General features: G+C 44.1%; 1 protein-coding gene across 2 annotated transcripts in view; it reads right to left on the bottom strand.

Moving 5' to 3' along the window:
* The window catches only part of PHF12 (PHD finger protein 12), a 51,542-nt gene that overhangs the window by 18,838 nt on the left and 6,662 nt on the right, over positions 1-26,042 (bottom strand). For both annotated transcript variants that reach the window (XM_041001641.1, XM_041001640.1), the window contains one exon: positions 2,225-2,297. In XM_041001641.1, coding sequence (XP_040857575.1) covers positions 2,225-2,297 — 73 coding nt within the window. The remainder of the gene's footprint in view (positions 1-2,224; positions 2,298-26,042) is intronic.

Genomic DNA, 26,042 nt, shown 5'->3' with positions numbered 1-26,042 from the left:
AACATGTGAAGTGCATTTCAAGGTTGGAGGAGTGGTGTGTGGCAAGGTGCAGCTCTGCAATCATGGGATCAGAGGATAGCAGCTTTCAAAGTTTCAGTTTTAAGGGAACTTGGCAAGTGGCAATTCTTAGAAGGTGAGGAAATAGACTAAATATACTCAACAGTATATTTGGGTGACTGATAATATAATTTCCTATGGGACTCCAAATAGTGTTCAAGTGAAAGTTTAACACTGGTCTCCAGTCAGGAGATCTGTGACTTTGTCCCAGTTCTGTCACTGACTCCTTCTGACCCTGCGTAACTTTGGCCTGACGAGCTGAAATTTCTCTCTATATAATGTCAGACCAGTAAAATCCCATTTATTTTCCTTTTCTCAAAGACATGGTAGAAATAGACAGGTCCATATACATGAAAGCGAGGGTTCAAAATTGGGAGGAACACCTATCCTCCACTCAGAATCACAATAGACCTGAACATCAGTTTGGCCTGAGGATGCATCATTTCAATCCACTTTAGTGAAAATACAGGAGGCCAAAGGGGAGTAGAGGTACTGGTGGAAAAAGCAGATTTGGCACTGGTAGGCAAAGAGGTCCATGTGAAAGCAGGTCAGAGCAGCATCTCAGGAGAATCACCCTATGTTAGAACAAGGCATAGTATAATCCCAGTAAATAGCTCTGCTTCTAGAAAACTTATAACAGAGCTTTGGAATTAGTTCAAATCTTGGCTTTGTCAATGCCTCTGAATCCTTGGAGGAGTTGTTCTACACATCTGAGCCTTAGTCTCTTTCTAATTTGGAGATCTAGGGGTAGGCACTGGTGGAGTGTTTACCATACTGATTGGGATGCCTGCAGCCCACATCAGCTAGTGCGTGTAGGGCCTAGTCCAGCTCCCCTGCTGATGTGAAGGGAATAGGGTGACAACCTAAGTACTTGGGTCCTTGCTAAATCTGGATTGAGTCCCTTGACCCCAGCTTTGACCTAGTCTGGCAGCAGGGGTCCCATCATCTCTGCATTCCAAATAAATAAAAAACAAATAGGACAGAGATCCTGGACTGGCACACTCTGAAAGTTGCATGGATTAAACCTGGCATATGATGGGAACTAACCCAACATAAATTACATTTCTCTAGCTTCTTTTCCTGGTTTTACCACTTCTCCTTCCCCTCGTCTTGACCCTTTCAGGCCCAGTTTCTTTTGAGTGCCAAGTTTCTTAAAAGTCCATAACTGGCAGGTGCCTCTAACTGTCCTGTTCTAAACTAATTGGGAATATATAGTAATAATCTTGGAAAACATAACAACCTGGTTTGTGAACTTTAGGAGAAATCAAACTAAAGCTGTGATTAGGTGGCTGACTTGACTTTGGCTTGCTTTCTATTAGGAATCCTTGTGCATATATTTGAAATATGTCTAATTGTTTACCTTCTTCTCAAATGCCAAAAACTGTGCACACTCAAACCACAATCTCTGAATCATCTCATCCTGTTTCTGCAACCAAGGAAGTCATCATGCATTGTGACATCATGTTCTGGGGCCAGGAAACAGAGGTGATGTCACAAGAAAGGAGAGTGGGTTGGTGTGTAATTAGCAGGAGAAAGAAGAGAGTAGTTTACAATCTAGAGAAAATTCTAACCCACAGCTGATAATTTGAGGTCAATCATTACCTGAGTAGAAATAACCTTACTTCCTAAGAACTGAGCTCTTACACCCCACAGCAATTCTCAAAGTAGGAAATAATGAACAACATTCTTTAAAAAAAAAAAAAAAGTACAGAATTATCAAAGCTGAGGGAAAGGGAGCTAAAGTTTGATCAGGCTATTTGGGGTACAAAATGTGTTCAGAATCTTCTCTCCTTAATATATGTGGCCAAGTCTATCCAGTAACCTATATGCCTTGGAATGAGAGAAAAATTCTCTTCCTATCAATCTGGAGAAGCAATCTTCTTCTGCCATGAATAAGGCAAATACATGAAAACTCAGACTTCTTGTCACTAATAACTAAATGGAGGATTAAACTAGCACATCTCTTCTGTCTGTTTCAGCAGCCCATGTTCGAATTTTTAAGCCCTATTGGATCCCCAACTTCACAATGGTGAAGTGGAGGTGATTGCAGGGCTAAAAGAGACAGAAGAACTGAAAACACCTTCAGGGCCAGGCTGTCTTAGTTCTAGCATATCAGTGCTCTAGTTTTGACACTCTGAGCAAAGCTTTCAGAAAACAACATCATTACCTTTCGGCGAACAGTACACCGGTGACACATCCACTCTCCAGGCGGCAACATCTCTTCACTCAGTGGAGGGTTACTGCAGAGAAAGACAAGCGCAAGACTAAGAAACTAACCGTTTGATGCAGCATGAAAATGCCTAGCCAGGATTAGTACAAAACTCTGTCTCCAACTCCTGTTTTGACCAGTCTACAGTATTGGAAGGATTCTTTCATTCTTTTTTTCATTGGAAAGGCGGATATACAGAGAGGAGAGACAGAGAGGAAGATCTTCCCTCTGATGATTCATTCCCCAAGTGAGCGCAATGGGCTGATACTATGCCGATCCGAAGCCAGGAGCCTCTTCTGGGTCTCCCACGCGTGTGCAGGGTCCCAAAGCTTTGGGCCGTCCTAGACTGCTTTCCCGGGCCACAGGCAGGGAGCTGGAAGGGAAGCGGGGCTGCCGGGATAGAACCGGCACCCATATGGGATCCCGGGCGTGCAAGGTGAGGACCTTTAACCACTTGCGCCACCGTGCCGGGCCCCATTCTTTAAAATGTTTATTTGGCATCATTTATAATGGTCACAGCAACAAGCAGCATCCCTTTATCACACCCTAAAAAATAGGTCAATCCAGAACTACTATCACTGTACCTACAGGAAAAATTGCAAAGAATTTGAGTCTAGACAATCATTCGTAAATTCTGCATCACTGCTAAATCACATCACCAAAAAGTCCTTTGTATTGTGTTAGAGATAAAGTTCTTCATTTGCTAATCAAGTCAAGTCACAGATGCAAGTTCCCGGGTCCCTTTCAGGTAAGCATCCTCCTACTCAAATTGAGATGGCTATTTCTGGCCTGTCAAAACCTTACTATTCATCCTTTAAAGCCTGCCTCAGTCAGCCTGAGATGAATGAAAGATACCTGCAAATTCTTTGTTTTACCTCCCATCCACAACTGGGATTGCCATGTAGCTTATTTTCACCAACTCTGATAGCAGAGGTGACAGTGTTATAACTTCCAATGCTGGGTCTTAAGGTACCTGTTCATACTTTTCTATGCCCAGAATGTTTCTTCTCATAGCACAACTATAAGTGATGAAATGCCACAGGAGACTTGATTCACTCCAATACTCAGCTTCAGCTGAATTCCAAGCCAATGGACAGCACCAATTAAATACTGCCATGTAAGTCTTGGATACATCAGCTCAGTTGAACTTTCAAATAACAGCAGCTCCAGCCAAGAGCTTGTGGAGCAAAAAACCATCCAGCTGAGCCCTTACAACTGTGAGGTAATAATTAGTTTCTGTTCCAAGTTACTTCGTTTTAGGGAAGTTTGTCATACAGCAACAGAAAAACGAACACAGCCACTCTGTGAGGTCTTTCAAATTACTCATTTATCATAGACTTGTGTATGTTTCAATTCTCTTTTGGCACTTCTCAGGTTTTGCCTTATGAGTCACTTCCTGCATTTTTTTTTTTAAATTAGAGGAACAAAGACAATCATTGGGTCTCTTCCCTTTTTTTTTTTTTAAGATTTATTTATTTTTATTGCAAAGTCAGATAGCCTTAGCGTATCACCCATCCCAGGTCCCGAGGCATGCTCCGAGGGTTCTGCTGAAGCAGTTTTGATAGTTTAACAGTTCTGAATTGTTGCCAATCTCACTGTTCCAATCGCGATGAAATCTATTCAGAATCCACTGGCTGACATAGTCTCTTCATGGTTGGGGTTCTGAGATCAGCAGTTCAGTTGGGGGGCTCTCCAAAGAAACTTCATCTGAGCTAATCCCAGACCTGATTCTTGTGTGTGCTTGCCAGTACAGACAATTTTAATTAATCTGTCATTAATTGTATGGGTTCTCATTACTGAGTGTCCTTTGCACTTTGGCTCTAACCTGATTCCTGAAAAGAAGGAGCATGTCTGAAATCCCAGCATATCCTCTGTGTTAAAATAAGTGTCCCATAAATGTTGAATGAATGAAACACTGGTCTTTTCATCCAAGGTGCTGGGTTTTTGTTTTTGTTTTGTTTATGTGTTCCCTTCATGTAACAGATGATAAATTACTTGCTTTTTGTTTGTCCTCCAATGTGGTGTTCAGTGCATCTGTTAGCAAGCAATGGAAACAAAGTAAATACTCACTGATTTAGAATGAAATGCTTGACCTCAGGGTTAAAAAGAAAAAAAAAAAAGATACCAAATGGACACTGCTCTGTCCTACTTGAAAGGAAGAGCTAGAAGAGACAGAAAGCCACTGATTCATTCCACAAATGCCTACAATACCCAGGGCCATGTCAGGAGCCTAGAGTTCCACTTAGGTCTCCATCCTCGTGGATGATAAGGGCCCAAATACTTCAGTCATTATCTGCTGCTTCCCAGAATTCACTAGCAGGAAACTGGGTTGGGAATGTGATAGCTGAGACCCAAATTGGATCAAAACCCAAGGTAGGATCAAAACCCAATGCATGTCCTAAGCAGTAACCTAACGTGCTGTGTCACAGTGCATATCTCAGGGAACTGCTAAAGGTGCTTAGAAAATCGCTCACACTCAAGATTTGAAAGAACGAGGAAGCTTTAATTTGGATTCTGCTAATTGGCATAAAGTAAGCCTGTTTCTTCACCTGTATGATTTGAGTAAGAATTCATTATGTCTGTGTGATGGTGAAGATAAAACAAGAGCATCTGTTATAATATTTTTTGAACTGTGAAACACTACATGTAAGGGGAAGTCATCAATTTGCTCTTTCTAGGCTTAGGATTAGGAAGAATGTTGATGACAAACAGCATTGTCTCATTACAGTGTTTTCATGGTTTGCACTGATGCACAGCTGAAAATCTGATAGAGTAACCTTAGCATTACCTGGCTCTTTTAATGTTTTTTTCTTTTTGTCTCCCAGATTTATTTTTATTGACAAAGCAGATTTACAGAGACAAAGAGATCTTCCATCTGCTGGTTCATACCCCAAGTGGCCACAGTGGCCAGAGCTGAGCCAATTGAAGCCAGGAGTTTCTTTTAGGCCATCCACATGGGTGCAGAGTCCCAGGCTTGACACAAACCAGCACCCATGTGGGAGACTGTGCTTGGAGTTGGAAGACAAGCCAATTGAGCCATTGCACCCCTCAATGATTTCCTTCTGTAAGGAATGGCCTTTGGGACCAACATCATAGCAATAGCATGCTAAATATCTGCCTATGGAGCTGGCATTCCTTGTGGCTACCAGTTTAAGTCCCAGCTGCTCTATTTCCAGTCCAGCTCCCTGTTAATGTGCTTGGAAAGCAGTAAAACATGGCCAAAGTGCTTGGCCCACTGCACCCATGTGAAAGACCCAGAAAAAGCTCCTGGTTTTGGACTGATCCTGCTATAGCCATTATGGCCTTTTAGAGATTGAGCCAGTGATATCTATCCCTGTCTCTCTGTAAGTGCATTCCAAACAATTTTTTATATCCGCTAGCACCCTACCTTCAAATTGTTTAAAGAGAAATAAAAGAAATTATGGGCAGGGCAATTAAATAAGAAACTGAGGTCTGGGCCCAGTGTTATGGTCCAATTGGCTAATCCTCCTCTTACAAGTGGCAGGATACCATAAGGGTGTTCGTTGATGTCTCAGTTGCTCCAGTTCCCTGCTTACGGCCTGGGAAAGCAGTGGAGGATGGCCCAAAGCCTTGGGAACCTGTATCTGAGTGGGAGACTGGAGGAAGGTCCTGGCTCCAGGCTTTGGATCAATTCAACTCCAGCCATTCTGCCACTGGGGAATGAACCAGCAGATGGAAAATCTCTGTCTCTTTTGCTCCTTTCTGTAAATCTGCCTTTCCAAAAAAATAAATAAATCTTACAGAAAGAAAGAAAAAAAAAAGGAGCAGCAATTGAGGTCTGCAAGTACAAACTTTGATTCTTTCATTTCACTGTTTTGTGATTTAGTGTTTTTTGAGTTCCTTAAAAGCTTTTGAGTATCTAGCACAGGCTTTGTGAGTATCTACCAGGCTTTGTGCAGGGTGCAGAGTTACAGAGGTAAGTTAGGCACGGACAGGTGGATTCAGGGTTACAATGGTTTGGCACAGAAATGCTCCGGTGGAATCATGAGAAAGGTTCCTAGAGAGAACACCTGACTTGAGTCTCAAGTTGAAGGAATAGGGGAAGGGTTGCATGATTATGGGTACCAGCTCTGGAATGAATGAAGACATAGCACTAAAAAACAGTATGGGTAGGGTGGGGAGTCGGCAGACTGAGCTAGGGAGAGAGGCAAATTTCTGGTCACATAGATCTTATTTGCAATATAAAAAAGTTGGAACATAATTTTGTAATGGATACAGAAAGGGCTCCGTTGAAAGCTCTTTGTAGTCAAGAGTGATATAAAAAAACTCGCTCTACCACCAAGTTCAAAAACAGATGGGGTAAGGTCTGAAGGACAGCCCGAGAGACCAGTTACATCTTTTTTTTTTTTTAAGATTTATTTATTTATTGGAAAGTCAGATATACAGAGAGTAGGAGAGACAGAGAGGAAGATCTTCCGTCTGATGATTCACTCCCCAAGTGAGCGCAACGGCCGATGCTATGCCCATCCGAAGTCAGGATCCAGGAATTTCTTCCAGGTATCCCACACGTGGGTGAAGGGGCCCAAAACTTTGGGCCGTCCTCAACTGCTTTCCCATGCCACAAGCAGGGAGCTGGATGGGAAGTGGAACTGCCGGGATTAGAACTGGCGCCCATATGGGATCCCGGCACTCCTTAGGCGACAACTTTAGCTGCTAGGCCACGCTGCCGGGCCCCCATTAACATCTTGATGAAAGATCTCAGTCCATACCTCCCTGCCTTGCTCTTCTCTGCTCTACATGTTTGATGTTGGGTTTCTCAGCACAAAGCCAGAGGCAGAGGAAAAGAAATAAAGAGAAGCAAAATCAGAAGTGACAGCCTTTAAGGTTAATTGTGATTTGACAGCTGCTGAAGCATAGCAGAGTCTGTAGACCTTTGCAGATTACAGGCTTGTGTTTCATTAGGTTTGGTATTGCCTATTGCAGATATATAGTAGAGAAAACTCAGGAAGACTCTGCAGGTGACCATTCACTGGTGGTCCTCCAGAGCTTGGAGACCTGTCTCAGTAGACTGCTTGCTCCAATTTTCTGCTTCTTAATCGGCAACCTCCTAAGATTCCACTAAAGAAGCAAGTAGATGAGGAAGGGATGAACTGCGAAGGCTTGGTACATATCTGCTGTGTATGTGCCCCATGATCCAGAGAAACATGGCAATGTATAAACTAGGAAAATCTGCCATGTCAAGTACTACTTTAAGTAGAAACAATAAGAGTATAGCATTAAGCCCTGGAACTTAAAGCAAAATTCCTGCATAACTTGAAAATGCCCAGGAAATTTTTCTTTAAACTATTTGTCACATTTGTTTAAGGAGATTTTTATCCTTAACATTCTAAGTAAACGATGTCCAAGAATCAACAGTAAGAAAATATTGTTAATTTATTTGAAAGACAAAGAAACGGGCATAGTCTTGCATTTTTCTTTTAAAGATTTATTTATTTATTTTTTATTACAAAGTCAGACATACAGAGAGGAAGAGAGACAGAGGGGAAGATCTTTCGTCTGATGATTCACTCCCTAAGTGATCCCTACAGCCGGTGCTGCGCCTATCCGAAGCCGGGAACCAGAACCTGTTCCGGTCTCCCACGCGGGTGCAGGGTCCCAAAGCTTTGGGCCACCCTCGACTGCTTTCCCAGGCCACAAGCAGGGAGCTGGATGGGAAGCAGGGCCTCAGGGATTAGAACTGGCACCCCATATGGGATCCTGGCGCGTTCAAGGAGAGGACTTGAGCTGCTAAGCCACCACGCTGGGCCCCAGCCTTGCATTTTATTGTGATAGTTTGAGTCCCAGCTGCTCTTTATTTGATCCAGCTCCTTGATAATGCACCTGGGAAAGAAAGCCTATAGGATAGGTGGTACAAATGCCATTCACATAGAAGACCTGGATGGAGTTCCTGGCTCCCAGCTTCAGTCTAGCCTAGCCCTGGCTGTTTCAGTATGAATCAGCAGATGAAAGGTTGGTCAGTGTCTCTTACTCTAACTGCCATTCTGCTTTCAAAACCTTAAAAAGTCCTGGCCTTGGGCCCGGCGCGATGGCGCAGTGGTTAAGGTCCTTGCCTTGCATGCCCAGGATCCCATATGGGCGCCGGTTCTAATCCCAGCAGCCCCGCTTCCCTTCCAGCTCCCTGCCTGTGGCCCGGGAAAACAGTCTAGGATGCCCCAAAGCTTTGGGACCCTGCACCCGCGTGGGAGACTCGGAAGAGGCTCCTGGCTTCAGATTGGCTCAGCTCTAGCCATTGTGGCCGCCTGGGGAATGAATCATCAGAGGGAAGATCTTCCTCTCTGTATATCCGCCTTTCCAAAAAAAATAAAATAAATCTCGAAAAAAAAAAATTGCACTTGTCAGGATCCTGTATGGTTGTCGGTTCATGTCTTGGCTGCTCCACTTCCCATCCAGCTCCTTGCATGTGGTCTGGGAAAGCAGTCGAGGACGGCCCAAAGCCCTGGGACCCTGAACACATATGGGAGACCTGGAAGAGTTTCCAGGCTCCAGGCTTTGGATCAGCTTAACTCGGCTGTTGAGGCCAATGGGGAGTGAATCAACAGACGAAGACCTTCCTCTCTGTATACCTGCCTTTCCAATAACAAAATAAATCTTTTTTTTTTTTCTTAAAGTTTCTTAAACAGAAACTTCAGTTTACACCCAGTTGTAGGCAACTGCCTAGTTTGCCTTGTACCTGGGCAAGTGTTACACTGCTGGGAGAAAAGCAGCCAATAGCTGGCAGGCATTCTAAGCCTGGTTAATGCCAAATTTGTATTAACTATGCTAATATACCAGGATGGATGCTTATTCCTTCCTCTCTTCTTCTTCTTTTTTTGTAAAATAATCAGGGGAGGCAGGTAAGGAATGCCTTCTGAGATCTTCCAAATATCATACCACTGCACTCAAAAGTGGGCAGAGGAGCTGAGAAGAATTGGTTTAGAGGGAGGAAATCAGAGGGCATGTCTGGATCAGGCCAGGGTACCTGCACGTGTGGGAGACCTGGACTAGGCTCAGTAGCGTCACCTGCCACCCACTAGTGCTCACAAAAACTGCTACTGAGGGGCATGCCTGGCTAGGCTAGGCTGCAATACCCACCCTTGAGTGTCAGGGCAGGAGTTGGGCCACATCAAACTGGGCAATAGCACCCACCATAATATGAGAGAACCAGATCTGAGGGTGGATGCTGTAAAGGACTTGTGGACTTTTCTCTGTGGGACTATACCACCTGACAGTTTATGTGGAGAACTTGGGACTGTGATGGGTTAAGCCAGGCAGGACTACAGAATTCATGTGTCAAAAACCCACCTGACACTTGTGGGGCCTCGGGTTGGGAAAAGGCCAAATGGGATGAGTCTCTAACACACCCTGGCATATGTAGTTGCCAGAACTGGTCCATTAGGTCAGAAATTAGATTTCAGAATTAGTATTTCTAATAAATTTCCAGGTGCTGTTGACCTTGGGACCACACTTTAGTGTGGTCTGTACTGGCTGCCACATGTGAGTCAGGTCTGAGATTACCCCAGGTGAGGGTTTTTGGGGGACTCCCTAACTGGATCACTGGACTCAAATCTCCAGCCACAGGGAAGATGATAGAATTATGATCAAACCTTGGACCACATGCATGTGTCAGGACTGGGCTTCCTCAATTACTGATGCCTATGCAGTGGATAGCATGCACAGGTGCATATAGGAGACAAGAATGCCAGGTTGTTTAGGCCTGCGGAGGATGTTGAGTGCCATGTCAGAAGATGGAGTACAGAATGGGCTAGACAATTCTCCTAGCTGAGCTTTGGCAGGAGTGTCTGGGTGAATGGATGCACTCGGGTGGACTGTCAGCCAGTGGGGTGGACTATCAGCTGGGTGAGGCTCCCCCTTTGTTTCCCCCCGACCCCAGATACAGGGAAAAAAAGTGATAATATTAGTGTGGAAACAATGGCATTACCCACTTTCCTGTAGCCTTTGACCCTTTGTACCCTAATCAATTAAGTAAGATTATTAAAAAAAATGACAAATTAATTCTTGCTACACAGGTCCTCACGGGACTCAATCGCTCATGAATGCAAGATTCAAAGAGCCGCCCAAGAAGTCTGGTCATTTGGTACCTGAAGGTGACAAGAGTCTCTTTCCTAAATTTTTCTTCCAATTTCTTTTCACAACTCAGAGCTAGTCAACCAATGATAATTCAGTCAGTAACTTTGAAGACAATGAAATTAATCTTGAGGAATTTAGGAGGAAGCCATAGCTTCACAAACAGGCATCTCTGTATATTTCGATAAACTACCTTGGGAATGCATAGTTAAGTCCATCAAAAGCACAACACTGAAACTTCAGATTCTCTCTAGAAAACTGTGCAAGTCTTGGAAAGTTGGGTCGTGGAATGTTTGTCTTTCTGTATCTTTAGGTAACAGTGTGGGAGAGGCTCTCATTTACTTTCAGTCTTAAAGGAACTGTGTGGGGCCCAGCTCAATAGCATAGTGGTAAAAGCCCTCGCCTTGAATGCACTGGGATTCCATATGGGCGCCGGATTAGAACCACTTCCTATCCAGAGCCCTGCTTGTGGCCTGAGAAAGCAGTGGAGGATGGCCCAAAGCCTTGGGACCCTGCACCCACGTGGGAGACCTGGAGAAGCTCCTAGCTCCTGGCTTCAGACTGGCTCAGCTCCAGTTGTTGCAGCCGCTTGGGGAGTGAACCATCTGATGGAAGATCTTCCTCTCTGTCTCTCCTCCTCTCTGCATATGTGCCTTTCCAATAAAAATAAATAAATCTTTAAAAAACATGCCTTTAAAAAATAAAGATTTTGTGTGACAGGCACCCTTCTCCACAGCTGCAGGAGAGAACTTTGTAAAGGACTGCAGCTCTTGCACTCTTGCAGAGCACCTTCCCAATCCTGCTGTTGTGGAGCAATTTCCTTCCAGGTCATGTGTTTAAAAGCCCTGTCCTGCAACTCCTGGCTAGACAGCAGCAACTGTTCACCGCCTTCCAATTCACTGTTTATTTTAACCACTACTTGACCTTAAAGGCATTCTGTCAGCTGTAAAGTAGAACAACAAAGCTTTGAATCTTCAGAGATCATGTACAATTGAAGGACAAGCTTCCCAGAGTTCTGGGAGGCCCCATAGCCCACCAACCACTAACAGTAGTATTTACATACAAACTGCTTACAAAACTGGCTGAGGATAATTTCCTTTTTAAAGATTTATTTATTTGAAAGGCAGAGCTACAGATAGAGAAGGAGAGACAGAGCTCTAGCATCCATTGGGTGAAGCAGCTGGGTAGTGTCCCAGGCCAAAGTGAGCAGCCTGGAACTCCAACAGGGTTTTCCACATGGGTAGTGGGGGCTCAAGTACTTGGGCTATCTTTCACTGCTTTTTCCTGGCATGTTAGCAGGGCGTTGGATGAGAAGTGAAAGAGCCAACACTCAAACTGGCATTTAACATGGGATGTCAGTATTGCAGACAACAGCTTAACAAACTGTATCACACATTGTTGGCTCTGAGGCTATTAATTTTCCAAAATTAAACTTTAAAAAAAATTATATATATTTTTATTGCAAAGTCAGATATACAGAGAGGAGGAACTTTCATCTGATGATTCATTCCCCAAGTCACCACAACGATTGGTGCTATGCCAATCCGAAGCTGGGAACCAGGAACTTCTTCCAGGTCTCCCATGCAGGTGCAGGGTCCCAAGGCTTTGGGCCGTCCTCTATTGCTTTCCCAGGCCACAAGCAGGGAGCTGGGTGGGAAGTGGAGCTGCTGGGATTAGAATTCGTGTCCACCTGTGATTACGGTGCATTCAAAGTGAGGACTAGCATGTAGGCCACAGTGTCGGGCCCAAAATTAAAACTTCTTTAGGGCCTGAAGCAATGATCAATGGCTCAATCCTTACCTTGCAAGCACTTGCCAGGATCCCATATAAGTGCTGGTTTGTGTCATGGCTGTTCCTCTTGCCATCAGCTCCTTGCTCTTGGCCTGGGAAAGTAGTGGAAGCCTTGGGACACTACACCCACATGGGAGACCTGGAAGAAGCTCCTGGCTCCTGGCTCTGGACTGACTCAGCTCTGGCCATTGAGGCCAACGGGGAGTGATTCAGAGGATGGAAGATCTTTCTCTGTCTCTCCTCCTCTCTGTATTTCTTTCTAATAAAAACAAATACATCTTTTTTTTTAAGATTTATTTATCTATTGAAAGTCAGATATACAGAAAGGAGGAGAGACAGAGAGGAGGGTCTTCTGTCCGATGATTCACTCCCCAAGTGAGTGCAACAGCTGATGCTATGCCGATCCTAAGCCAGGAACCAGCAACTTCTTCCGGGTCTCCCATGTGGGTGAAGGGGCCCAAAGTCTTGGGCTATCCTTGACTGCTTTCCCATGCCACAAGCAGGGAGCTGGATGGGAAGTGGAGCTGCCGGGATTAGAACTGGTGCCAATACGGGATCCTGGCGCGTTCAAGGCGAGGACTTTAGCTGCTAGGCCATGCCGCCGGGCCCAAACAAAAACATCTTTAAAAAAATTTTAATGGGCCTGGCTTGGAAGCCTAGTGGCTAAAGTCCTTGCCTTGCAGGGTCCAGGATCCCATATGGGCACTGGTTTCGTGTCCTGGCAGCCCTGCTTCCCATCTATTTCACTGTTTGTGGCCTGGGAAAGCAGTCAAGGACCGACCAAAGCCTTGGGACCCTGCACCCACGTGGGAGACCCTGAAGCAGCTCCTGGCTCCTGGCTTTAGATTGGCTCAACTCCAGCCACTGTGGTCACTTGGGGAGTAAAGCAGTAAACGGATTTTTCTTTCTGTCTTTCCTTCTCTCTGTATATCTGAATTTCCAGTAAAAATAAATAATAAAATCTTAAAAAAAATTAACTTCTAGAATCCCATAAATAATCCCTAATCTAATAACTTTTTCTAGCAATGATCAGAATATCCAGATCAGTCTATTTCTGGAGTCATCCAAGAGAAAATGGCAAACCTTACCCCTCAGCTAGCTACAATGTCTATAGCCGCAGACCTGTATTTGTCAAACATTTAAAGCTCAGATCCAGATGATCCCAACTCATAGCCAAAGGACAGAGTCCAGTTTTAATGTAGAAGGCTTTTCTCGACAGGGCTGGAAACAGAATGGACCCAGCAATCGTAACGACCAGCATGTGCATAAGCTGATTGGTGTGATGGACGGTGTTGGAGTCTGTACTAGCAAACTCACTCAAGAATCATCTGGAATCATCTCAGATGAAGTTTCTTTGAAGATCCCTCCAACTAAACTGCTGATCTTAGAACCCCAACCATCAAGAGACTGTCAGCCAGTGGACTCTGAATAGGTTTCATTGCGATTGGAACTGTGAGATTGGCCGCAATCCCAAACTGATGAACTATCAAAATTGTTTGAGCAGGACCCTTGGAGTGTGCCTCCTATTGGGGATCGGGGATGGGTGGGAGGTTGGGTGGGGCTTTTCCCTTTGTTACTCCCCTATCCCCAGATATAGGGAAAATGATAATATTAGCGTGGAAACAATGGTATTATCCACTTTTACCCTGTAGCCCTTGATCCTTTGTACCCTAATCAACTAAGATTATATATATATATAAATGTAATCTCTCACCATCATTGTGTATTAGTGAATTCATTGAATTTATTGTCATTAATTTTTTTGTTTTGACAGTGTTAAAAAAAAAAAAAAAAGAAGGCTTCTCTCAGAGCTGGCATGATGGCTAATCCTTCACCTTCAAGTGCTGGCATCACATATGGTTGTGGGTTGATGTCCTGGCACCTCTACTTCCCAACCAGCTCCCTGTTTGTGGCTTGGGAAAGTGGTTGAGGATGGCTCAAAGCCTTGGGACCCTGCTGGGACACCTGGAAGAGGCTCCTGGCTTCAGATCGGCTCAGCTCCAGCTGTTCTGGTCATATGGTGAGTGAATTAGCAGATGCAAGATCTCTGTATCTCTCCTCTCTGTGAATCTGCCTTTTCAATAAAAAAATTTGAAGAAAAAAATAAAAAAGCTGCTCTCATTCACTAATGCACTAATGAGGCTGCAGCTCATCTCTGCAAGTAGAGGATGCTGGTAGTTGTCATGGTTCTTGGCTTTCTAATTAAGAGGATCTATTTCAAGTCATATACCAATGTGCTTGATCTGAGTCTAACCTCCCTCATCTTCCTTGCCTATTAATACATGTGAACCTGCACATTAACATTTACTTCAGATTTAGTCACCACCAGTGGGACCTGTTGCTCCATAGCACAGTGTTAATTACCCATCCAGCACAAGCAATTTTTCAAAATGGAACTGGGAGATAGACAGGGGAGGGTAAAAAGAGAACATAGGAAGGAGGGGAGCGGTGGAGGGAGAGAAGGAGACCATGAGGTAGAAAGGCTGCCTTCCGTTTCAGAGACCTCTGCTAATTTGTTTTACTGATTAAAAAAAACAAAAACAAAAACCTATGCTGGACTCCAGATGTTTTCTGTTTCAAATACTGATGTGTAGCTTGCACTGTCCAACCACCTAAGAGATTGTGACTTTTTTTTTTTTAAGATTTATTTTTAGGGCCCGGCGCGGTGGCGCAAGTGGTTAAGGTCCTCGCCTTGCACCCCCGGGATCCCATATGGGCGCCGGTTCTAATCCCGGCAGCCCCGCTTCCCTTCCAGCTCCCTGCTTGTGGCCTGGGAAAGCAGTCGAGGACAGCCCAGAGCTTTGGGAACCTGCACCCGCGTGGGAGCCCCCGAAGAGGCTCCTGGCTTCGGATCGGCATAGTATCGGCCCGTTGCGCTCACTTGGGGAGTGAATCATCGGACGGAAGATCTTCCTCTCTGTATATCCGCCTTTCCAATGAAAAAATAATAAAAATAAATCTTTAAAAAAAAAAAAGATTTATTTTTATTAGTTTTTATTGGAAAGGCAGATATACAGAGAGGAGAGAGAGAGGAAGATCTTCTATCCGATTATTCACTCCCCAAGTGAGCGCAACGGCCGATACTATGCCGATCCGAAGCCAAGAGCCTCTTCCGGGCCTCCCACGCGGGTGCAGGGTCCCAAAGCTTTGGGTCATCCTCGACTGCTTTCCTGGGCCACAGGCAGGGAGCTGGAAGGGAAGCTGGGCTGCTGGGATAGAACCGGCGCCCATATGGGATCCCAGGCGTGCAAGGTGAGGACCTTAACCACTGCGCCATCGCGCCGGGCCCGATTGTGACATTTTAAAAATAGAGCCAATGGCAGCCTGACACATAAAAGTTTCACTTAAAGGGGCCCGGCGCAGTGGCGCAAGTGGTTAAAGGTGCTCACCTTGCACGCCCGGGATCCCATATGGGTGCCGGTTCTAATCCCGGCAGCCCCGCTTCCCTTCCAGCTCCCTGCCTGTGGCCCGGGAAAGCAGTCGAGGACGGCCCAAAGCTTTGGGACCCTGCAACACGCGTGGGAGACCCGGAAGAGGCTCCTGGCTTCGGATCGGCATAGTATCAGCCCATTGCGCTCACTTGGGGAGTGAATCATCGGACGGAAGATCTTCCTCTCTGTCTCTCCTCTCTGTATATCCGCCTTTCCAATGAAAAAATAATAAAAATAAATCTTAAAAAAAAATTTCACTTAAAGTAAAACCTTTGATGTGTATCTTAGGACAAAAGGATGAGTGGCTAAAAATGTTTAAGAAAGAATACACTCCCTTTTCTCTTCCTAGACTGACAAAATATTCTATCTAATATAAATGCTTAACAGGAACAACATGCAAACAGCTTATCTATATACAATGCATCAACAGCCTTGTGTTCCGTTCTAAAAGAGGTCTTTCACATGAACTGGTAGGGGCCTTCCTGTCAGAACCCATCATTCTCCAGGAATCAGAAGCTCTCTAACCATTTATGGCAGTTTCCATTGAGATAAAATATCAGACTGACAAAGATTGTACTCCCCCCACCATCTTCTGTATGTCTCCTCGCCTGATTTTGGTAGAGGGAAGAGGTGTTCAGCAAGCAAACAGTAGCATTGAGCACTTTTGACTTTTAATTTCACAGTTCATGGGTCTCATCAATCCATCTGAGGTCCACTCTCAGATAAAATTCCTGCAACTATATTTAACAGCACTGCGTAAAACCAACTGCAAAAGATAATACATGCTTAGAACAGGCCTACTACTACCACTCAGAAGAGCCCTGCTCCCCTTACTCAGCTCGGAAAACAGGTTGGTAGTAGCCAAAATGGGGAGTAAGGGTGACTGCTGACAGGACCACAATTATGTCTCAGGCTCCCAGTGGCCATTTTGATCTAAAAGGGATCTTTTGATGCAGAGGAAAAAACCTTTCACAGACGAAAAAGAGAGGACCTGGAACAATGGCTTAATTGGATAATTCTCCCCTTGCAAGTGCCAGCATCTCATGTGAGGTGCCAGATCATGTCCTGGCTGCTTCACTTACGGGATTCTAGAAATTAATTTTTTTAAGATTTTATTATTTATTTTTACTGGAAATTCAGATATACAGAGAGAAGGAAAGACAGAAAGAAAAATCCGTTTGCTGCTTTACTCCCCAAGTGACCACAGTGGCTGGAGATGAGCCAATCTAAAGCCAGGAGCCAGGAGCTGCTTCAGGGTCTCCCACATGGGTGCAGGGTCCCAAGGCTTTGGTCGGTCCTTGACTGCTTTCCCAGGCCACAAACAGTGAAATAGATGGGAAGCAGGGCTGCCAGGACACGAAACCAGTGCCCATATGGGATCCTGGACCCTGCAAGGCAAGGACTTTAGCCACTAGGCTTCCAAGCCAGGCCCATTAAAATTTTTTTAAAGATGTTTTTGTTTGGGCCCGGCGGCATGGCCTAGCGACTAAAGTCCTCGCCTTGAACGTGCCAGGATCCCGTATTGGCACCAGTTCTAATCCCAGCAGCTCCACTTCGCATCCAGCTCCCTGCGTCTGTCCTGGGAGAGCAGTGGAGGATGGCCTAAAGCCTTAGGACTCTGCATTTTTGAGGGAGACTCAGAAAAAGCTCCTAGCGTTGGACTGACTCGTCTCTGGCCACCGAGGCAACTTGGGGAGTGAGCCAGAGGAGGAATATTTTTCTGTCTTTCCTTCTGTGTGAAAATCCGCCTTTCCAACAGAAATACATAAATCTTTAAAAAAACAAAACAAAACAAAACAAAACAAAACAAAACAAACAAAAAAAAGTAGTGGGAGGAGACGCTGCCTGATAGCCTAGCAGCTAAAGCCCTCGCCTTGAACGTGCCAGGATCCCATATGGGCGCTGGTTCCAATCCCAGCAGCTCCACTTCCTATCCAGCTCCCTGCCTATGGCCTGGGAAAGCAGTTGAGGACAGCCCAAAGCCTTGGGACCCTGCGCCCACGTGGGAGACCTGGAAAAGCTCCTGGCTTTGGATTGGCTCAGCTCTGGCCATTGCGGTCACTTGGGGAGCGAATCATCGGACAGAAGATCTTCCTCTTGGTCTCTCCTCCTCTCTGTAAATCTGTCTTTGCAATAAAAATAAATAAACCTTAAAAAAAAAAAAAGAAAAAAAAAAGGAACTGGTGCTTGGCATGGCAGTTGGGATACTGCTTGGGATGGCGGCATCCCAGATCAGAGTACTTGGATTCAAGAATCATCTCAGCTTCCAATTCCATCTTCCTACTAATGTGTACCCTGAGCAGGAGCAGGTGATGATCTAAATATTTTAGTGGCTGCCACCCACTTAAGAGACCCAGATGGAATTCTAGGATCTTGACTTGAGTGATCCAGTCCAAGTTATCACCAGTATTTGTTGAGTAAATCAAGACCTCTCTTTCAAATAAAAGTAAAAAAACAAGCAAAAAACCAAACCAAAACAAAAAGAAAACAAAACAAACAAAAAAACAGGAAAGAAGAAACAAAACTAAATGCAGCTTATGTTTTGAACAAGCTATGGGGTGCTGGGTAAGTTTAAGGTTAAAAAACAAAAACAAAAACAAAACAAAAACAGAAAAACAAAAAACAAAACTAAGGGGCTAGTATTATAGCATAGCAAAACAGCCAACACCTGCAAGACCAACATCTCAACGGTTCCAGTCCTGGCTGTTGACTTTCCCATCCAATTCCTTTTAGTGGAATGGGCAGACAGCAAAGGATAGCCCAAGTGCTTGAACTCCTGTACCCACGTGTGAGATTAGAGGAAGCTCCTGGTTCCTCGCTTTTACCTATCACAGTCCTAGTCATTGTAGCCATTTGGGGAGTGAGTTATCAGATGGAAGATCTCTGTCTTTCCTTCTCTCTGTAATAACTCTGCCTTTCAAATGAAAAACATTTAAAATTAAACACTGTACAAATACACTCAGATTTAACAGTATATACTTTCAGCCAGTTTTCCCTGGACACTTGTATGGACAGCTTTTATCTGCATGTATGGTCTAGTTTTCAAAGGCAGAAAAGATGGCCACATCGAAGGCTACTGAAGAGATGAAGCAGAACAGTTATGGGGTGCCTGAACCTTCAGCCCTTTCTGTTCTTCATCCTAGCTAGTGACTCTAATGTCTAATTACAGCTAATGTCCCAAAGTACAAGGAAAAGTACAAGGACCACTGTTTTTTTCATGCAAAGCCTCAGTGACAGTGTTAACAAGGAAACCAATGAAGTGCCAGGCCATTACAAACGCCCCATTGAGACTCTTAGTCAGTTGCATCACTTCCGCAGGCATACAGTCCTTTCAAACTAGCCGACTGTGCCCCTAAGTTTTATCGCCTTCTATGTAGAACTGGCTTGTGGTATCCTCCCAGCAAAGGACACCTGGAGGAGAGTGTTACAGGAAAGAAGGGAGGAACAGCAACAGTTACACCAGGTGTTTTCCTCTGCTAACTATTCTACAAGCTGAGTCCCAGTGCCGCAGAGCTTGATCTATTGCTGGCCTGGTTTCTTTTACAAACCTGGCTTCCCCACAATGGAAGACAGGCCTCCTGCAAACATTAAAAAAAAAAAAAAAGATTCCATGTATTCACTTCCTGGTAGATGATAGAGTCCAACTACTTAAAAAGGGTTGACATTCTGGCCTCAACAGTCATTCTCTAAAGTGCCTAGGTAAAGTTCTATTGGAAGAATCAACTACTGCAACTCTATTCCAGAAGAGTCTCAAAGGTATGGAAAACAGGGTATCAGTTCTGTTGCCAAACCTCAGTCAGCTACAAAGAGAAAGGAAACAGGTCACATTCCTCTAACAAACACGGCTCAGGATCTGGACTAGTTTATGATTTATAGATACTGTATGTAAAAGTCTATAGAGGCTCAGAAAACTAATAATCACACTAATAAATTCTTTATTTAAAGCCCAAGTGCATCTAGAGAACAGCTTCCTCTTAAGACCCAGCTGATTTTCCCTAAGGACAGATTTCTGCTTCGTTTACCCTCCCATGTTAGTGTCTATGAAAAAAGGAATGACAGAATCCCATATGGGCCATAACAGCAAGGACTGATTTCTAGCCTTTTACCCTTACCCTCTCCCATCCCCCAACACATAAACCTCAGCACCCGCCCTACAGTACTGTGGTAATCTCCTGGGCATGCTGTCAGACCATGCTGTCATGGTTTGATGCCACAGTTAACTGCTGACTTGGGTTTCTGAAGCCTTCCAGTTTATACCCCCAGTGACCTATTTAGGAGTTGAACATACTTCTCAGAGAAAGAGTGCCATGATTTTTCCCTTTAGTCCACTTTTCTCTCAAATAGTCCCTAACCAAAGAATGAGCACCCTGAAAGTCATCATTCATAGATATAAAAGGTAAGATTTGAGGTATGCCCATTGAGAAATGAATAAATCACTCAAGCCTTGGGCATAAGTTTTGCCAAGAAAAATTAAGTGCAGGTAGTGTTTTTTTAAAGATGTCAAAGGTGTCTGATATTATTGAATTAGGCTGTTCTTTTTGGCATGAGTTTGACACCTTAGAATGGCTAAGTGTCATCTATGCCACATAGAAACATGAAGTCCACAATGGAGGGATTCAGCAAAATAAAAATTAATGTAATATAATTTTCATAATGTATTCTGACCAATAACTGATGACTGTTAAATTAAAAAGCTCCCTCCCAGCTCATCATTCCAGGAGTACAGGGATAGTTGAAAGAAAACTATAAATTTGGGGAATGGCATGGTGGTAGAAGTATCCAATATGGGTGGCTGTTTGTGTCCCTGCTTATGGCCTGGCAAAGCAGTGGAGGATAGCCCAAGTTCTTGGGATCCTGCACCCACATGGTTAACCAAGAAGCTCCTGGCCCCAGCTTTGGATCAGCTCAGCTCTGGCCACTGCAGCCATTTACGGAGTGAACCAACAGATGGAAGACCTTTTCTCTATCTCTCTTGCTCTGTGTAAATAAAATAAAATTTTTAAAAAGACTTACTTTCATTGTAAAGTCAGATATAGAGACGGGAGGAGGAGATAGAGAGAAAAATCTTCCATCCAATGGTTCACTCCCCAAGCAGCCGCAACGGCTGCAGCTGAGCCAATCTGAAGCCAGGAGCCAGGAGCTTCTCCAGGTTTCCTACACGGGAAGCGGGGCTGCCAGGATTAGAACCAGCATGTACAAGGATCCCGGTGTGTACAAGGCGAGGACTTTAATCACTATGCTATCGTGCAGGGCCCACTTGGAATTTTCTCATTGGGGAATTCAACACTGGCTCTATGCTGTGGTGCTCCCCTTTCCTGATGGGTTAAATCAATGATTTATTCTTTTGTCAGCATTTATCATAACCTTCAGCTTTTGCCTCTCCACCACTGTGCTAAAACTTCATCTTTGTTTCAGCAATGATACCTAGATTTAGAAATATCCATGGATTAAAAGATGAAGACTTTGATCTCTGGAAATGGCAGACAGAGAAAGAGGTACCTTCTCATTCTTCTTAATTGCTCTCAAGTCATGGGAATGCAGACAGCTTTATGTCCTGGGCACAATGACAAATCTGAAATACCAAAGAGCCTTTCTGAAATTTTGTCTAAGACTTGTACTAAAAACAATGTCCTCCTCTTTCAGGAAGCTGGCAAGGGGACAGGCAAACCCTGTGCTGTGTCTTGTGGGGGGAAGCCAACATTATGCAGAAGTGCTCTTGTAAGTGTTACTCATTGAATGGCAACACACCTGGCCGTGTTGTACTCCCTGGGGCTTCTAGGTCAAAAGAGGAGATGGGGGGGAGGGTAGGTAAGAGGAGGGAGGAGGGGGTAGACATTTTGTTTTCTATTCTAATATCTACCATCTTAAAATAAAAATGCCATTTCCAGGAGACTGTGCTGCACTAACATAAGGGGGCCATCATAACACCAACCAGAATCTTTCACCAGGGTGGCTTACCTAACCACACACCAGAGGAACGACTGTCCCTGGGTCTCAGGTAAGACAACAAAGGTCAGAGATAGATTTCAACACTTTAACTCATGATCAAAAATGCCAATATTCAGCTTCATCTGCTTCCTACTATTCTCACTTGCAGGAAAAAAGATGTACTACTTCCACTAAGAAACAGGACACCTGTATTTCTAGGTGGCCAAAATCTGTGAGAGAATCAAAGCAGACTCTCTTTTTATGAGCTATGTAAAATTCGTAACCAAGTATTTTCTGTGCTGTCTCCCTGTTTACTAACCACCTAATATTTGCATTAAGATGATCAGGTGAATTTGCTGCAGGCAACACTTTCTTATTCTTGTTCACTGGACTTAAAAGACAGCACATTAACTGATCCAGAGTTATTTCTACCCCCAAGCTGTTAGCAATCAAACTGAGCCAATTAAAACTCCTTCTTAAGCCAAGGGCTTCCACATATGAGAAGTGTTCAGACACAGAAACTTTCTCTCATGGCTGGTGAGTACCAGGTGGGCATCTTGCCTGCAGCCAGGCGGTTGGTTTTGTATTTCCGCTAGGGTAATTTCTGGCCTCAGGCGTCTCTGCTAGGAAAGATCACCCAGAAAAGTTGAAGCAACAAAGTACCAGAACCCATTGTAACATTTTGCCTTTGAGATGTAGATCCTGACTGGAACTCAGAGGAAACTTTTTATTCAATTATTACATCAATAACACAGGTACAGATATTAGTGTGCCCTGAAATCAATAAACTTTATCTAGGTAAGACAAAATAAATATGTGTATGTGTAAAAAAATATCCCACAAAATAGCAGAACATTGCCAATTAAATATCTGACAAGGGATTTATAGTTAGTATGTACCAGAGCACTTCAAAGAATTTGTGTAAAATGGACTTAAAAGTTTATACTGTTGCAATATTTTTAAAGCCCATGCATATGAAGTCTTCTTAAAGCTCATAAAAATTGCTATAAAAAACTGCATGTAAAAAAAAACTGCATGTACTTCAAATTTCTGTACCAACATGAACTCATCCTTAATTCCATTTTACATGAACTTTTTGAAGAATTTTTTTAAAGATTTATTTTATTTTTATTGGAAAGTCAGATCTACAGAGAGGTAGAGACATAAAGAAGAGGATTTTCTGTCCATTGAGTCACTCCCTAAGTGGCTGCAACTATTGGAGCTGCACTGATCTGAAGCAAGGATCCCGGAGCCTCTTCCTGGTCTCTCATGCAGGTGCAGGGTTCCAAGGCTTTGGGCCATCCTCGACTGCTTTTCTAGGCCACAGGCAGGGAGCTGGATGGGAAGCGGGGCTGCCGGGATTAGAACCAGTGGCCATATGGGATCTCAGTGCGTGGAAGGCAAGGACTTAGGCCACTAGGCTATTACACCAGGCCCTTGAAGAACTCTTGTATAATGGACCCTCACAACTCAATAAAAAAACTAAGTAAAACGAACAGATTCTGGATATTTCTCCAAGCAAAAATATGCAAACAGAGAATAAAAACATGAAAAGAGGTTTAACTTCATTAGCTATCAAGGAAGTGCAATTCAAAACCACAAGGAGATCCTCCACATCCACTAGCATAGCTGTAACCAAGACAGTAACAAGCACTGCTGAGCATGTGCAGCTGGGAGGAAAGTAAGACGCTGCAACAGCTCTGGAAATCCCAGCAAGTTCACCTTTATTCATCTAAGATATGAAAATATGTCCACCCAAAAGTCACAACAGCAAAAAGTAGAAACAACCCAAGTGTTCACTGACAGCCGAACAGATAAAAGAATGTAAACAATGGAACATTGCTCAGCCAAAAAATGGAATGCTGTACAAATCAATGTTACAAACATGAGAGGTTCACTAAGTGCTTGTATATAATTTTTTACTTTTCACTTGTAGTTTTACTTACAATTGAATAAAAATTTATGTGTTTCACACAACACATACTAATGACTACCTGGATTCCTTTGCAGTTCAGATTCCTCTGATCTGACAAAAAAAAGAAAAAAAGAAAAACTCTTGCAGGCATATGTGACCAAGAATTTATCACAAACCAATAGGAATGCTATCTCCAGTATCTCCAAGTTCAAACAGAGAAGTACCTAAACATGTCTTTAGCACATTTTTTGGTTTGTAAGCACTCCAAACAGTCCATTTGTAAAATATTCAAGAGCCTTGAGGAACAGCAGAGGTTCATGAGATTATAACTCCATCCTGGTTTTTTTTTTTTGAAGGGAGGAGTTACAACAGAGATCTTCCACCCACTAGTTCATTCCCCAAATGGCTGCAGCAGCTGGAGCTGGATCAGTCCAAAATCAAGAGGCTCTTCCAGGTTTCCCATGTGGGCACAGGGGCCCAAGAACTGGGGCCATCTTCTGCTGTTTTCCCAGACTATTAACAGGAAGCTGGATCAGAAGTTGAGCAGTAAGAATTCAAATCAGCACCTTCACGATGCCAGCGCTGTAGGCAGAGCCTTATCATGCTATTCCATGGTGCTAGCTCCCGAATCCTACTTTGACTATCATAATTAACTCTGGGATAGAACCAAAACAAAACATTCCCCACAACCAATAGTTCTTGCTTTAAGTTCATCCAGCATTTCTGATACTTTCTTTTTCAAGCTAAGCTATTTGTGCCACACACATTTTTTTTCTTGTGACTGGCGAGCAGAGCCAGTAAGAAGGAAGCTAAAAACCTAGAACTTATCTGAGTCTCTCAAATGAGTGGCAAGGACCCAAGTACTTAAGCCACCACTGCTGCCTGACAGGGGACACACACAGGAAGCTGGAATCAGAAGTGGAGTCAGAACTCAAACCCATGTGAAACAAAATCTGGGTGCCATAGCAACTTCCTAAATGTTGTTCCAAATATCTGTCTTATTGCCTGTTTTTCACAGATTTGTCTATCTGAAAGGCAGAGCGAGAGCAAGAGCTATTTCATCTTGTTGGTTCTTTCCTCAGATGATCACAAAAGCCAGAACTGGGCCAGCTCAAGGTAGGAACCAAGAACTCCATATTAGCCTCCCACATGAACAGCACTTGGATCATCATCCACTGCCTTCACAGATGCATTAGCAGGGAGCTGGGAAGCAGGAATCACGACTCCAACAGGCACTTGCATGCATGTATTGCAAACAACAGCTTAACCTGCTATGTCTCAATGTCAGTATCCTATTCTTATATTTTTAAACAGTGACTACATTATTTAAAAGGCAGAATTAGAAAGAGAGGGAGAGACAGCGTTTCCTTTATTGGTTCACTGCCTAAATGCTTGCAATAGTTGGGTCTGGTCCAGGAGGAACCCAGAACTCCACCCAGGTCTCCTGCATGTATAAGGGCCCAGGCACATAGGCTATTTTCCATTACTTTTCCTTGCATATTACTAGGGAACTGGATTGGAAGCAGAGATACTGGAACTCAAGCCAGCATTCACACGGACTATTTGCATCACAGGCAGAAGGCCTAACTGCCAATGCCGGTTCCAGTGACTACCTTTTAGTTAACGCACTCGTAAGAATTAGTTCTTGAGCCACATTAAGCTTAAGAAATATGGGGCCAGGACTGTGGTGTAGTAAGCTAAGCCTCTGCATGTAGAGTTGACATCCCATAGGTGCCAGTTCATCCCCTAGCTGTTTCATTTCTTATCCAGATTCCTACTTAAGGCCTTGGAAAGCAGCTGAGGATGGCTTGAGTCCTTGGGCCCCTGTACCCATGTGGGAGAACCAGAAGAAGCTCTTTGACTCCTGGCTCAGCTCCAGCTGTTGCAGCCATTTGGGGAGTGAACCAGCTGATGGAAGATATTTCTGTCTCTCCTTTTCTCTGTAAATCTGCCTTTCTAATAAAAATAATGAATCTTAAAAAAAAAAAAAAAAATCCCGGGCCTGGTGCAATAGTGTAGTGGTTAAAGTCCTTGCTTTGAATGCCCGGGATCCCATATGGTTGCTGTTTCTAATCCTGGCATCCCTGCTTCCCATCCAGCTCCCTGCTTGTGGCCTGGGAAAGCAGTCGAGGACGGCCCAAAGCCTTGGAACCCTGCACCTGCACGGGGGGACCCAGAAGAAGCTCCGGGCTCTTGGCTTCAGATCATTTCAACTCTGGCCATTGTGACCATTTGAAGAACGAACCAGTGGATGGAGAGAGACCAGGCCAGCTGGATCCAACAGCAGGGAGTTCCATCTGGGTTTCCCAAGGAGGTGGCAGGGGCTCAAATGCTTCAGTCATTCTCCACTGACTCCTGGGCTCATTAGGGGTAAGCTGGATCCAAAGCCTAGAGTAGCCAGACTCTGATATGGGGTGTAGGAATCTCAAACAGCGGATTACTTGGCTGTGCCACCATAATGCCTGTCCCCAAGATACATTTAGCCAATGAATTTCTTAAAAAAAAAAAAAAAAAAAAAAGTATTTTTCTTTAGAAAGGCAGATCAGATTTATCGAAGGAAGAGAAACAGAGAGAAGGATCTTCAAACAGCAGGAATCAACAGGGTGGTCTGTGGCTCAGTCGATAA

Source organism: Ochotona curzoniae, unplaced genomic scaffold (assembly GCF_017591425.1).
Source record: "Ochotona curzoniae isolate NIBS_2020 unplaced genomic scaffold, NIBS_Ocur_1.0 scaffold_2453, whole genome shotgun sequence".
NCBI lineage: Eukaryota > Metazoa > Chordata > Mammalia > Lagomorpha > Ochotonidae > Ochotona > Ochotona curzoniae.
This window is presented reverse-complemented; position numbering and strand designations above follow the sequence as displayed.